The 13,322-nt window shown below is 38.3% G+C and overlaps 1 protein-coding gene across 1 annotated transcript in view; it reads left to right on the top strand.

Annotated features, from left to right (window-relative positions):
• The window catches only part of LAMC1 (laminin subunit gamma 1), a 118,595-nt gene that overhangs the window by 78,385 nt on the left and 26,888 nt on the right, over window positions 1–13,322 (top strand). Inside the window, exons 4-13 of the mRNA XM_037825202.1 lie at window positions 1,435–1,601; window positions 4,094–4,282; window positions 5,140–5,257; window positions 5,646–5,744; window positions 5,831–5,967; window positions 6,378–6,500; window positions 6,592–6,781; window positions 7,081–7,193; window positions 9,190–9,411; window positions 9,534–9,722. Of these exons, the coding sequence (XP_037681130.1) occupies window positions 1,435–1,601; window positions 4,094–4,282; window positions 5,140–5,257; window positions 5,646–5,744; window positions 5,831–5,967; window positions 6,378–6,500; window positions 6,592–6,781; window positions 7,081–7,193; window positions 9,190–9,411; window positions 9,534–9,722 (1,547 nt within the window). The remainder of the gene's footprint in view (window positions 1–1,434; window positions 1,602–4,093; window positions 4,283–5,139; window positions 5,258–5,645; window positions 5,745–5,830; window positions 5,968–6,377; window positions 6,501–6,591; window positions 6,782–7,080; window positions 7,194–9,189; window positions 9,412–9,533; window positions 9,723–13,322) is intronic.

The raw sequence follows: 13,322 nt of genomic DNA, 5'->3' as shown, positions 1-13,322 counted from the left end.
GGGGATAGTTTGGCAGCCAGAGATTTTAGATAGCAAGCTAAGAATCTTAGACTTTATTTCCCCTCTATTAGACCATGAGGTCTCAAGAGCAGAAAAATTATTTTTACGTGCAGTGCTCCCGATATGGAATTGATACTAGTGAAAGTTGATGGTATCTGTAACCAGTGAGAAATCAGGGAAGGTTTTTGGAATAGAGTTGTAATACCAAAACTGTTAAGATTAATATGACGGCAGAATGAAAGTAGAACCTGATGATGGAGAGAATTTATATTCCTATTATAATGCTGTGTAACGTAGATGTTAGACAACAAATATCTGACCTTAGGATGGGAAAGTAGAAAGAAAAGGAAAATGTAGATGCATTTTACTGTGAAGGAATTACCAGGACTTTTGTCAAAGATGATTTAGTGATCAGGAGAATTAGTGGTACCATTAGCAAAGTAAATTAAGAAAGTGAGCTAATTTGGGCAGAAAGGATGACTTAAGTTTTAGACTTGTAAACTTTTAGGTGATGGGGGGCATCTAACTTTGTGCAGCAATCAAGGATAGGAGTTTGGGAGAAAGATCAGAGCTGCGGATATAAATTTGGGGCTCATCCTTATATACTGTAGATGTTTCAGAAATGTTTAAGTATATTACTAAATGATAGTTGAAGCTGTGGAACTGATAGCTGTGTTTAAGGAAGCAAGTGAGGGAGGGGAATGTTGCTCACCACAGTGTATAGTAGTATTCATGGGTATCTCCATGAATCCTTTGTTCATAATTGTATCTGTATCTAGGGGATCCTTCAGGGAGTCTTGCCCCAAACAACCTGAGGGAATATCAGCCTAACTTCCAGGGATCCATATAGTGGCGAGGTAGCTAATCTGCCTTGCCATCTTCATAGGAAATACTTTAAAATCATTATGGCCGATAATTGCTGACATTTATTGACTTATGTGCCTGTGCTATTCTGGGCATGTAAATGCAGTAACTCCTTGATCCTTCTAATAACCCTATTTTACAGATGAGGTGCAGAGAGGTTAAATTACATTGATAAATGGAGGGCAGAGTTTCAACCCCAGGCAGCCTGGCTTTTGAATCCATGCTCTTAAAACACTGCACTCTGCTGCCACTTGACACACACGTTTGGCTTCAGGAAGTGATCCTATAGTCATCCTCAGAAATTGTTAGGGACTTTCTTCTTATATCTATCTAATGTGCCGTACCCTGTTAACTAAAGCTACCTTTTTTTTCTTGTTCATTTTTATTCCATACCTCAGAACTCAAACAGCCACTATTTAATTTTGCTCACTTCCTTAGTTTATACTTTTGAAAGGTAAAACTCAAAAACATTTGTAGGTTATTTTATAGTTCTCTGTGAACATAGTTTTTCTGTAGCCATTTCTGGGAGTTTGCAGTTTTCATTCTTTTAACTATCTCTTCTCTCCCCAGGTGTAAATGCAATGGACATGCAAGTGAGTGTGTGAAGAATGAATATGGCAAGCTGGTATGCGATTGTAAACATAATACCTATGGAGTAGACTGTGAAAAATGTCTTCCCTTCTTCAATGACCGGCCATGGAGGAGGGCAACTGCCGAGAGTGCCAGCGAATGCCTGTGTGAGTGCCCCTTGGTGTCCAGCTATTAAATTGTCTTGAGGATTCCCAGAGGTGGAAGAGGCTTTCTTTTATTCCTCCTTGAAAGAAAAACTGGAAAGCATTGCTTCTTCCGTAATCTGAAAGAGTAGAACAGTAAACTCCATGCACATCAGAAGAAAATCATATCTAGAGGCAATGGGCTGTAAATATAAATTGTGCTAGAATGGGAGCAGCATCTTCAGTTTTGGACTATGCTTAGATCCAAACACTGTGCCAGTGTAGCCTTTGCTAAAATACAGTTTCTCAAGTCTGTTATTTATTACTGCTTAAAATAAAAATATTCTTGTATAACAGTGCTCATTTACTTGAGCAGCCAACGTCATTGCTTAACATGTATCAAGCACAATGGTATTTCTAGGCTATGATTGTTATTCAAAACATTTTCTCTAAGTGATTTTCCCTTTAACCCACTAAAGAGTACAGTGGGGATAATTTCCCCACTCTCCTCCATGCAGAGGTGGGTAGCCTTGGGAAATGAGTATATCCTAGTATTCCTAGAAAAGAGGAAAGTGCAAAAGATAACATGTCATTTGTCCCTTCATAATGGCTTGGTTTATCCTGACCAGAGAGGGAAAGAAATCCCAGGAGAAAGGAACCATGAAGACGTATAATCATAATTTGTCAAGGAATTAAAAATGGCTAGCTTTTAAAGCAGCTATAATGTTCTTATATCCTTACAAATATTCCTTATCATTCTTTCTTAGGGATGAAAGAAATAAGAAGGAAGACACTGCGCTTGCAGAAATTATGGGCAGAAATCTTTAGAAGAGACCACTATCTTGACTCATAACTATTTCTGTTAAGCTACATACAGCAGATTTTTTTTATTTGTCTCTTCTTTCCCTTAACAAATTCCGGATTTTCAGATACATTTGCCAGCCTCCTCTAGCATATCTAAGTACTTGCTTGAGCTTTTTTAATTCCACTACTGAACTGTAATATCTAATGCTGGAAGCTACATGATAAAGACTGGCAAAAGAAAGAATGAAATACTCCTAAAGATGAAGCATCTAAATAAATGCACACATATGTTTGAAAAGTATTCTGCTTTATGGTATGCTCATATTTGGAGTCTATCCAGGAACACGATGAGAAAAAATATATATATTTATATATCTTGCCAGCTTACCGCTAACAAATAGACTGAATGCTTTAGCTAAAGGACTTTGTGGAGGAACTAAGGCAATTTGCTTTCCCCTCAGGTCCCTTCACATTCTAACCCCTCAAAGAGTGGAATTTCTAGAGCTCATGACAATAACAGTATTGTCAGGATGCTGGAGCAAGAGCAAGAGAAGTTATAGCTGCCTTCTCTCTTATCAGAGCCATAGCATCTGCTTTAGTTGTGGGTTGGAATGATGTAGATGATGAAATTTTTCTGTTTCACATTCTCAGAACACCAGACCATTTAGGTAGGGTGGGCTGGATTGATTGAGGGAGATAATAGGGAGACACTTGGATGGAAGAGAAATCAGCTAATGAAGAAGGGAAAGGAGTTATAAAAGTTATTTAACACAAAATCTGGTTTTTGGTGATTCAAGTTTCTAAGAAAGTTTTTAAGTATTATACTGTAAAAAAACTGATTGTAAAGAGAGAGCAAAAAAAAATGGATATTCTGAACTTTTTTTTAAAAACAACTCACAACTTCCTTCTCTATTTGAAACCAAATAAAAACTGTATTTTAATTTAGTACTCAGGATACTGTCGGTAATTTAGGAAGAATCAATAATTCTGAGAAAATCATCTTAATATAAATAAAGACTTCCTGTGGCTACTGATGATTGTTCTTAAAACATGTTGTGTCATGTAGAGAGTATAGCAGTTTAACAGATGATCCATTTAGATTGTGGCTCCACAGTGGATGGATGTATCCGAAGGATCCAAATTTCCTTTTAATTCTGCTTCCATCCACAGAGGCACTAATTTTAACCCACATGTCTAAGGTTACCCCAGTCTGCATATCCACGTCATCTGGCACTTTGCAACTTAGTGTTTTAATGTGTTTGAATCACCTGAGGCCTAAAAATTTAGGGTAAAACACAACGCACATATAGTGTAAATTGGCACCTTGTTCTTGAAAGTGGTACTAGAATGAAGTATTAAGATTCAGGAAAATTGGAATTTGACTTGGCTTTTACTTGTATATGAACACTACTTGTAGGCAGATTCCTTTCTAAGTACTGGAATTTCTTGTACTTTATTATGGTGCTATTTTTGATAAGGATGACCATTTAGTAAGCTGATAACCTGGTGATATAAACCCTTTATTGTTATACCATTGTTTTTTGTTTTGTTTTGTTTTGTTTTGTTTTATGAATGATGCATATAGTAGTCATTCTTTTGCCACCTATTTGTCAGAGACTTGGGAAATTATGGCTTGATTTTCTCTGAATCCTTTTAAATGCTGTTCTTAAAGAGACATGAATCTGACTTAATTCATGTGTTTTGGCTGACAGCCTGTGACTGCAGTGGCCGATCACAGCAGTGCTACTTTGACCCTGAGCTCTATCGTTCCACTGGTCATGGAGGGCACTGTACCAACTGCCAGGATAACACAGATGGGGCCAACTGTGAGAGGTGCCGGGAGAATTTCTTCCGCCTTGGGAACAATGAAGCTTGCTCTCCATGCCACTGTAGTCCTGTTGGTAAGTGACAGGCAGGATCTACTTCAACCTTTATTTTGTTGAAAGACAAAATAAAGAGTTCCCTGTACCCTCAGAAAATAAAGCTGTTTATTCTAGGCATTTGCACCGCTAAATATGGAAGAGTACATTATTTTAATGTACAAATGATTCAGGGTCTACCTTTACCCTCCACCTCTGTTCTGTTTGACCAAGTTGAACTTTCAGATGATTTCCTGATGTGTGTGAAAGTGTGGGGTTGACCTGAGTAATGGCTTTGTAAATAATTAGCAACAGGATGGTAGAGACTATTTGAACTTTGATTGTAAAAGGTTAGCTGCTTTGTGAGTTCTTCCTTGTTAATGATTTTATTTGTGTAATCTCAGAAGTCTGAGCTGTTTCAGTATACTGGTGCTTGTTCAGAGATGCGGAGCAGTCTTAGTCAATTCTACTTTATAAGAGTTTGCCCCTTATTTTTGTTGTCATTAATCCTCCATGCCGGTGTTTACTTAAATGCTTTACACATGGACTCTAAGGAGTGTGTGCTCACCCATCAGAGATGCCACTGGTTCTGTGTGCATTTTATATTGGGTGCACGGTGACTTGTAACTACTCTCAACATTGATGAGTTGCTTCCTTTCAGGCTGTGTGTCTAGAACATTACAATATCACTGCTTTAAAGGACTATGATTTTGAGAGATTCCTGATTGAAAATTTGTTCTTTGCTCTTTCTGTAGCTATCAGGTGATTACAACTAGTTTTCAGGCAGTGGTTTTTAGTTACCAATTTTTTTCTTTGAAACATTAATTTTACTTACATATCTGATCTGATTTGTGGTTAACAATGGTATTCCTCATAACAATGAGCTCTTTAAATTTTAGGTTCTCTCAGCACACAGTGTGATAGCTATGGAAGATGTAGCTGTAAGCCAGGAGTGATGGGTGACAAGTGTGACCATTGCCAGCCTGGATTCCATTCTCTCACTGAAGCAGGATGCAGGTAAGATGTTTCCAACCCTTAAGAAGGGGACAGAATCTAAATGTAGTCAGTGCATAGTTATAGGTCTTGTGACTTACCTGCAGAGTATGAACCTTTTTAAAACCAGCCTCAATAATAGTCAACAAAATTTAAGACTTCTAGCTGTATTGATGAGCCAGGAGGGATTTGGTTTGTACCAATGGTAAACAGAGTGTTTAATGTCTAAATGTGATGACAAGCCTTGATTGAAATCAAATCTGAATATAAAAAATGACTTTAGGATTCATTTTGTTCTATTGTGTGTTCGTTTTTAATATGATTAACACACAAAACAAAAGGTTGACTTTGTGTGGAATTTCTTTCCTTCCTTTTCTTCTCTCACTGTTTTATTCCATTGTCCATCCAATAGGCCATGCTCTTGTGAGCCTTCTGGCAGCATAGACGAATGTAATATTGAAACAGGAAGATGTGTTTGCAAAGACAATGTTGAAGGCTTCAGTTGTGAAAGGTAGCTGATCCTTTCTTTAGCTAATTTGTACTTTCTGTTACCATATTTCAAGTTAAAAAAAAAAGCTATGTTTCAATCTTTTTCAGATGCAAGCCTGGATTTTTCAATCTGGAGTCATCTAATCCTAGGGGTTGCACACCCTGCTTCTGCTTTGGGCATTCTTCTGTCTGTACAAATGCAGTCGGCTACAGTCTCTATTCTATAACCTCTACCTTTCAGATTGGTAATTGAGACCTTTTATTTTTCCCCAGAATTGTGAGACCACACTTGCAATATTAAAAAAAATAATAATAAGTCAGTAACTCTGAGGATTTTTTGGTGGTGATAACACCTAATACTATTTAGGGTACATGATTTTTCTTGTTTGGCTTTTTAATGTAATGAAAGCATACATAAGGTTTAGAGTTTATTGTAGCAAATAGTGACTACAAATATTATATAAAATAAAGCAAAATATAGCTTGAAAGATATAGCATATACAGGTACTTTTGTGGGATCTGTTTATTCAAATACTTTTATTGATGACCTTCTATATACAAGGTGTGGTTCTTGACATTTTTGTGTAGTATAGAGGACCTGAATTCTGGGTGTTTCCAATGTAATGGCACTTGTATTTTGATTCTTTGCTTCCAGATGAGGATGGGTGGCGTGTAGAACAGAGAGATGGCTCTGAAGCATCATTTGAGTGGTCCTCTGAGAGACAAGATATTGCTGTCATCTCAGATAGCTACTTTCCTAGGTACTTCATTGCTCCTGGTAAGTAAGGCTAGAAAACAGTCTGGCTTTATGTGTGCTTCTATTTAGCCCCATCCTCACATTCTTGCACACTGTTGTGTCTGCATTCCAGTGAAGTTCTTGGGCAAGCAGTTGTTGAGCTATGGTCAGAACTTCTCCTTCTCGTTTCGAGTGGACAGGCGAGACACTCGCCTCTCTGCAGAAGATGTGGTGCTTGAGGGAGCTGGCCTAAGGGTGTCTGTGCCCTTGATTGCGCAGGGCAATTCCTATCCAAGTGAGACCATTGTGAAATATGTCTTCAGGTAAGACAGTCTTCTTTGTAGAATCTGACTTGACCAGATTATGAAAGATCTAACCATATCTAGCCTAGAGATATATGTTAAATAAAAACTTGTGGTTATCAAGGTAATTTTGCAAAAAGGAACCTTCCCTTAATTTGCCTTCACTTTTCCAATTGTACTGTCAAACCAGCAATCTCATTTCTGATTTGGTTACATTGTCATAGCATTGTATTGTTGGTGGCATAAATGAATAAGAAATGCTTTCTCAGCGCCCAGAATTATCCTTACCAAGATTTATACGGCACTTTCTTTCTATCCAGGCTCCATGAAGCGACAGATTACCCTTGGAGACCTACTCTTACTCCTTTTGAATTTCAGAAACTCTTAAACAACTTGACCTCTATCAAGATCCGTGGGACATATAGTGAGAGAAGTAAGTTATGATATAATTTAGGAGAATTATGTAGGAAGATAATTTAGGTAGAAAGACCTATAACAATGCAAAAGTTTACCTCTAAAGTTCTAATTCTAGAACACTGCTCCTAAGGAAGTGATATAAACTACCATGAATTAGTATAAAAATAACGCAGTTTTTTAAACTACTTTCAAGGACCTGGAGAAAATTTGCTGAAATTAAAATAGTTTTGTTTTATATTAATAAGCCTAATGAGATTACAGTGTATAGAAATAGCTTCTTCTTTAAAAAGCCCAAATATAATTCTACTGTCTCAAGTTGTTTAACTTTTATTTCTTTTAATTTCCTGCTACTTAATTAACAAGACCTTTTGGCCATTGGCTAAATTATGACAAATTATAATCATTCAATAAATATTTCTTGTAATTTTAGCTCAATAAGGATGTTTTAAGTATGCCTTGTAAATGTATGTCCTTTTTTTAAAAAAAATTAAGACCTCTTTATCTAGAGAGGTAAAGTGGCTTGGGAAAGTAGAATCAGAGTGCTGGTGTGGTATTGAAAGTGGCATCAGGGCTTGATTTTTGAGATGGCTGCATGAATATCCAGATGGAAATGTCTTATAAATAGTTAGAAATATGGATCTAGGTCTCAGGAAGAAGTTAGGACTGGAGATCCAGAATTGGAAGGTTGTCAACGTATGGGTGCTAATTTTTTAGCTTGGAGACATGACAAAATATAAAAGAGGTAAGGGGATGGAATTCTGGAAACACAGTTATTGAAGAGCCATCCCCTGAGAGTCAGGAGAAACGGAGTTTTAAGGAAGAGAAACAATTAACAGCTTCAGGGAGATAGTACTACTGGATTTTGGATTGAGTAATTCAGGAGTCATTGGTGAGGATTTTTTTAAGAAGTGTTGAGACTAAAGTTAGATTGCAGTTCTTTGGTAATTTGAAGATGAATATGTAAAACATTATTCTTTTAGGAAGTTTGGCTGTAAGGCAAGGAAAAGAGATGGATTATAATTAGAGAGTATGAACAAGATTGAAAAAGGAGTATTTTTAGGATGGGGAGACATAAGAATGTTTAGAATTGGAGGCAAATTAACCATTAGAGGCATATCTCATGATCAAAACAGGCTAAAAAAGCAAAAATTGAAAGTTAACTAAATTCAAAGCAATAATAGATGTCCTTCAATCATAGGTAGTCAATTTCCAAATGAATTCTAAAAATAGCAATTAGTATTTCATAACATGGGGAAATATGCATTAAGGTAAGACTGCAAGAAACTGGAGTGCAATGGACATTACAGGGAAATATGATGTTACTGAGGATTACATCACATTAGAGTGTTCCTGCTGATGCTGACAAGTGTGCTGCTGGGTTGGCTGAATCATTGGTCTGAGCATCTGTTTTTACTTTCTTATAAAAATGGGAAAGCATTGTGGCATGTGGCATAATGACTTTGGAATGATGGCATGCTTGTCAGAAGTAGCCCTGGGTATTATTTTTGCTGTTCTATGCAGAGCAAAAACATACAACCTGAGTGTTACTTGTCAGATACTTTCCCTGCTTTCTTATCCTTGAGCTCTATAGTCAGTGCCTGCTTTTGTGGCAAAAGAACAAAAGCACTGTTTAGTGGCTTCAGACTTCAACTCTTCTTTTTCTCTCACTCTCTTGCTCATATCTCTTCTTGCCCCAGTGATTTCCCAATGTTTTTCATTTTTCTCATTGGTAATTGGAAGAACCATAGAGTTTAACAATCTTCATGTGTGTATGTGTGTGCATTTAAAAATACAAGTTTGTTATTCTGCCACTTCAGATTAATTAGCACTAGGTACCGCTTAATTGCTCTAAATGCTATTTTTCTACTTAACTTTTCCAAAGGATGTGTTAAACTAATGGCTGATTTTCCTTGGAATTTTGGGTCTGGTTATGCTTTAGGTTTATTGACTTTTCGTGAGCTTTTGAAAAACAGAAGCCAGCTCAGTGAGTCTCGTTGCCCCACCATACACAGGTGCCGGGTATTTGGATGACGTCACCTTGGTGAGTGCTCGTCCTGGGCCTGGGGCCCCTGCAACTTGGGTGGAGTCCTGCACCTGCCCTGTGGGATATGGAGGACAGTTTTGTGAGATGTGCCTCTCAGGCTACAGAAGAGAAACTCCGAGTCTTGGACCATACAGTCCATGTGTGCTTTGTACCTGCAATGGACACAGTGAGACCTGTGACCCTGAGACAGGTGAGAAGATGATTTTTGGCAGCTGCTGGACTTAAATTCTCTTTAGCAGTTGGGTAGGAAATGCTAATTGTCTTATATACTTTGTGCACGTGCCAGTTTTCTCACACCATCTTTCCAAATAGGTGTTTGTAACTGCAGAGACAATACAGCTGGGCCCCACTGTGAAAAATGTAGTGATGGGTACTATGGAGATTCAACTATGGGCAGTGGCTCTGATTGCCAACCATGTCCATGTCCTGGGGGCTCGAGTTGTGCTGTTGTCCCTAAGACAAAGGAGGTGGTGTGCACCAACTGCCCAACTGGGACCACCGGTAAGTCTGTTCTCTACATCTGCTTTCAGTGTTCTAGCCTATAAAAAGAACTTGGGAAGAAGGACTTTTGGATATTTTGTTTTTTTTTGGCTTTTTTGTTTGGTTCATTGATTATAGTTTTTCTGGTAGGCACAAGTTTTATAGGAAACAGGTTTGCTATGATTCATAAAATGCCTATCAGATGCCTAATAATAGCAAACATTTATTGAGTATTTATGGCCAAGAACTTATCCTAAGCACTGTACATATACAGCCTCATTAATCCTCACAACCCTAAGAGATAGGTACTGCTGTTGTTCCCATGTTGCAGCGAAGCAAACTGAGGCACAGGGACATTAAGTTACAGGCTCAGGGTTGCATACCTAGTCACTGGTCGAGCTGGGATTTCAACTCGGGCAGTCTGACTCCAAAGATGATGTACACAATCACTATAATACACTCCCTCTCATAAGACAAGAGCCCAAACTTGATTTTTAATTTGTGGGGCTGTCCTGGAATTATTGACATAAAGTGGTAAGTTAAAAAATTGATTCTTTATCGAAATAGTTTTTTTTTTTTTTTTTTTTTTTCAGTATATCAGGGTCTACCACAATTAGTTGGGAAAATATATTCATTTTTTATAGCTTTGGATAGGCTTGTGTTCCCATTCTTTATCTGTTGTCGTTGTCATCTCCTCCTCCTCCTCCTCTTCCTTCTTCAAGAACACAAAACTATATCTTTTCTAGCAATTCAAAGGATGGCCTCAGCTGTGTGAGGAGACAAACTGGTGGAGTGTCCCCTGTCTTCCATTGACTTTAAGCTCCAAATTACAGGGAAGTTCTGGCCGTGATTCTGATACAACCTTTTGGCTCCATTAAAAGCTTTTTATTCAGAAGTTACCACTACATGACAGGCCTCCCACCTCTGAGCCTCCGTCTGCTGTTCCCTCTTCCTGCATATCCTCCCCTCACCTGATGAACCAGGTCTCCACATCATTCAGAAATCACCCCCTTGGGAGGCATTCTCTAGCCCCTCTGAGCCAGACAGTGCTTTTTGCTTGGTGCTTTCTTTGCTGATACTGTAGGTTTATTAGAATTGTTTCTTTCTAAGCCTGTTGCTCCCTGCCAAACTGCGCTGTTTAAGGGCAAGTTCTGTGTCACGTTCATCTTCATAGTCCCAGCATCCAGCAGGAAGTGGGTGCACAGTAAATGCTCCTGGAATCAATGGATGAGATTGTATTTTGGAAATGACTCTGAAGGGGTCAGGAATTTCATTCCCTTTGGTTCAGATCATTAAAGTTAATTGAAAACTTTGAAAAAAAAAAAAAAGTTACTGTTCCATATCGCTTGTGTCTCATCAAAATATTCTTTAATCATTAGGACACATCAAAACACTTGTTTTCTCTTCCATTACTTCACCAGCTGACACCAAATACAAGGGCATTTGCTTTAGGTAGTTGAATAAGTAGGGAGGGGAAATTAATATAGAATTTCATATTTCTGACTTTTCTGCATTCCTTTCAGTGGTAGCCCAAGAAAGTCTCAGACAGGTTTATCCAGCCTCGTTTCCCGTTACCTCTCCTCATTCCCGCCATCTCTGCTCCAGCCTCCTGGGCTTCTTGCAGTCCCTTGATGTGCCAGGCTCTTTGACTCTGCTCTTTTCCTGCCCATAGCTGTTCTCTTTCTTTAGAGTGCTTTGCCCTACTTTCTCCCCTCAATCTCACGTTTATTGGCTGATTCCTGTCTTTTCTGTGGGGCTCAGTTGAGACATCACTTCCCCAGGAAGGCTTTCCTCATTTATCTTCACTGCCCCATGACCCCAAATTAGTAGGGTCCCTTACCCTGCTGGCATAGCAGAGAATAAATATCCCCATTTGCATTATCTACTCTTAGAAATCCTTACTATAGCATTTTAATAACAGATCTCTTTATCATCTAGTTGTTTTATTGAGTACCTGCAACTGTAAAAGTAAACAAGCATTTATGGCAGCATTTTCATGTCTTATCTATGCTAAATAATACAAATGGCAAAGTGATTCTTTTTGTGATAGTTAATGGGGAGATGGGTATAATCTAAGAGATTTAGGAAAATGTCATAAACATATTGGTCACTAACCAGCTGTCTTTCAAACAAGGCTTGTTAAATATATTATTTTTTTAGTTATCATGTGGCTTGAAGGGAATGATCTAGGAGTGGTTCTTGAAGGTATTAATTCAAGTGTAGAGACCTGCATGGAAAACAGCATAGACCCTATAAAAATAATACCATCATTCTTTATCCATACAGTCTGCGTTACAGCATATTTTAATCACCTGACTTTTTTATTGTCTGTCCTGCCTCCCACTCAACCCCAGATTTAAGCTCTGTCAGTGTAGTGACTGTTTTATTCACTTCTGTATCCCAATATCTAGAACAGTGCTTTGCATAGATAGATTTTTTGAATGAATGCAAATTTTGGTGAACAAACACCTTGTTAAGTGTTTCTTGTTTAGAAGACTCTTAAAAGAATGTAACTACTGACAGAAACCAAAATCTTCATGGTATGCTGCCACATGTAATTTAATCTTTAAAACAGTCTTTTGAGGTAAACTAATTATTTTTTCAACGAATTTTGGTGTGCAGCTTTGGGAATACAAAGATCGATAAGCAGCAGTTCCTCTTCTTAGTAGCTAAAAGTATGGAGGGAAACATAATTATAATACAGTGTGGTTAGTTCAAATATAGGAACATACACAAGAATGCTAAAGGAGCAAAGAACAAAGGGCACCTCTCCAACAAGGAAGGGAAGGGAAGGAAACCTAGGCTAAAAAAAAGTATGTAAGTTGCCAAAGTCATTTAAGTAGTATAGCGAGGACTTGAACCTGGATTCTAGAATCTGAGACCAAAGAGTAGATTAACTGCAGCTACTAATGGGTATTTGGGCCATAGTTAGTTCTGTTTTAGGTTTTCCCCCAGATTTTGGTTTCATGAAGTTTTATTCAAAATATTTTAAATATGGATAATATCTAGAATAGATGAATTATCTTTTGAAAAAGCAAAACTGAAACGCTGTCTTAACCCTAATCTGGAGAAGGATCTTGGGTGGAGAGCTTGTTAGCTTTTTATATCAGAGACTAGAAGGGACTCTAGCTTCTTATCCATTCTTAACATCATATTTCTTCTTCCTGCCTTACATCCAACCACATTTTTTGTTCACCTCATCAGTGGTCTCCACTTTATCAAATTCAGTGGTCAGTTCTCAATTCTTACCTTGCTTGATTCTCAGCAACATTCAGTACTGTTGACCACTCCCTTTGCTCCAGACATTTTCTCCTCTTGCTTTCTGTGACACTCTCCTTGTTTTCATTCTTCCTCTCTCCTCTTGGGTCTCCTTTGATAGCCTCTGTTTCTCAACCCAGGGCTCTCAAGTCAGCTTTATCTACAGTCTCCCCTTAGGGGAACAGATCTCATCTTTTGACTTTAAAAGTCCTCTCTCTGTCTGTGACTGCAAGATTTGTGTCTTCAGCCTTGATCTCTCCCCTGAGCACCAGCTGCCACTTGTCATCTCCACTTGGGTGCTGCAGTGGAAGACTTTCTGTTTGCCCCTCCATCCCCACCCCTGCCTTTCTCCACCCTGTCGAG

This window comes from Choloepus didactylus, chromosome 2, assembly GCF_015220235.1.
Source record: "Choloepus didactylus isolate mChoDid1 chromosome 2, mChoDid1.pri, whole genome shotgun sequence".
Taxonomy (NCBI): domain Eukaryota; kingdom Metazoa; phylum Chordata; class Mammalia; order Pilosa; family Megalonychidae; genus Choloepus; species Choloepus didactylus.
The sequence above is the reverse complement of the archived record's forward strand: the minus strand, read 5'-3'. Positions and strand labels throughout refer to the sequence as shown.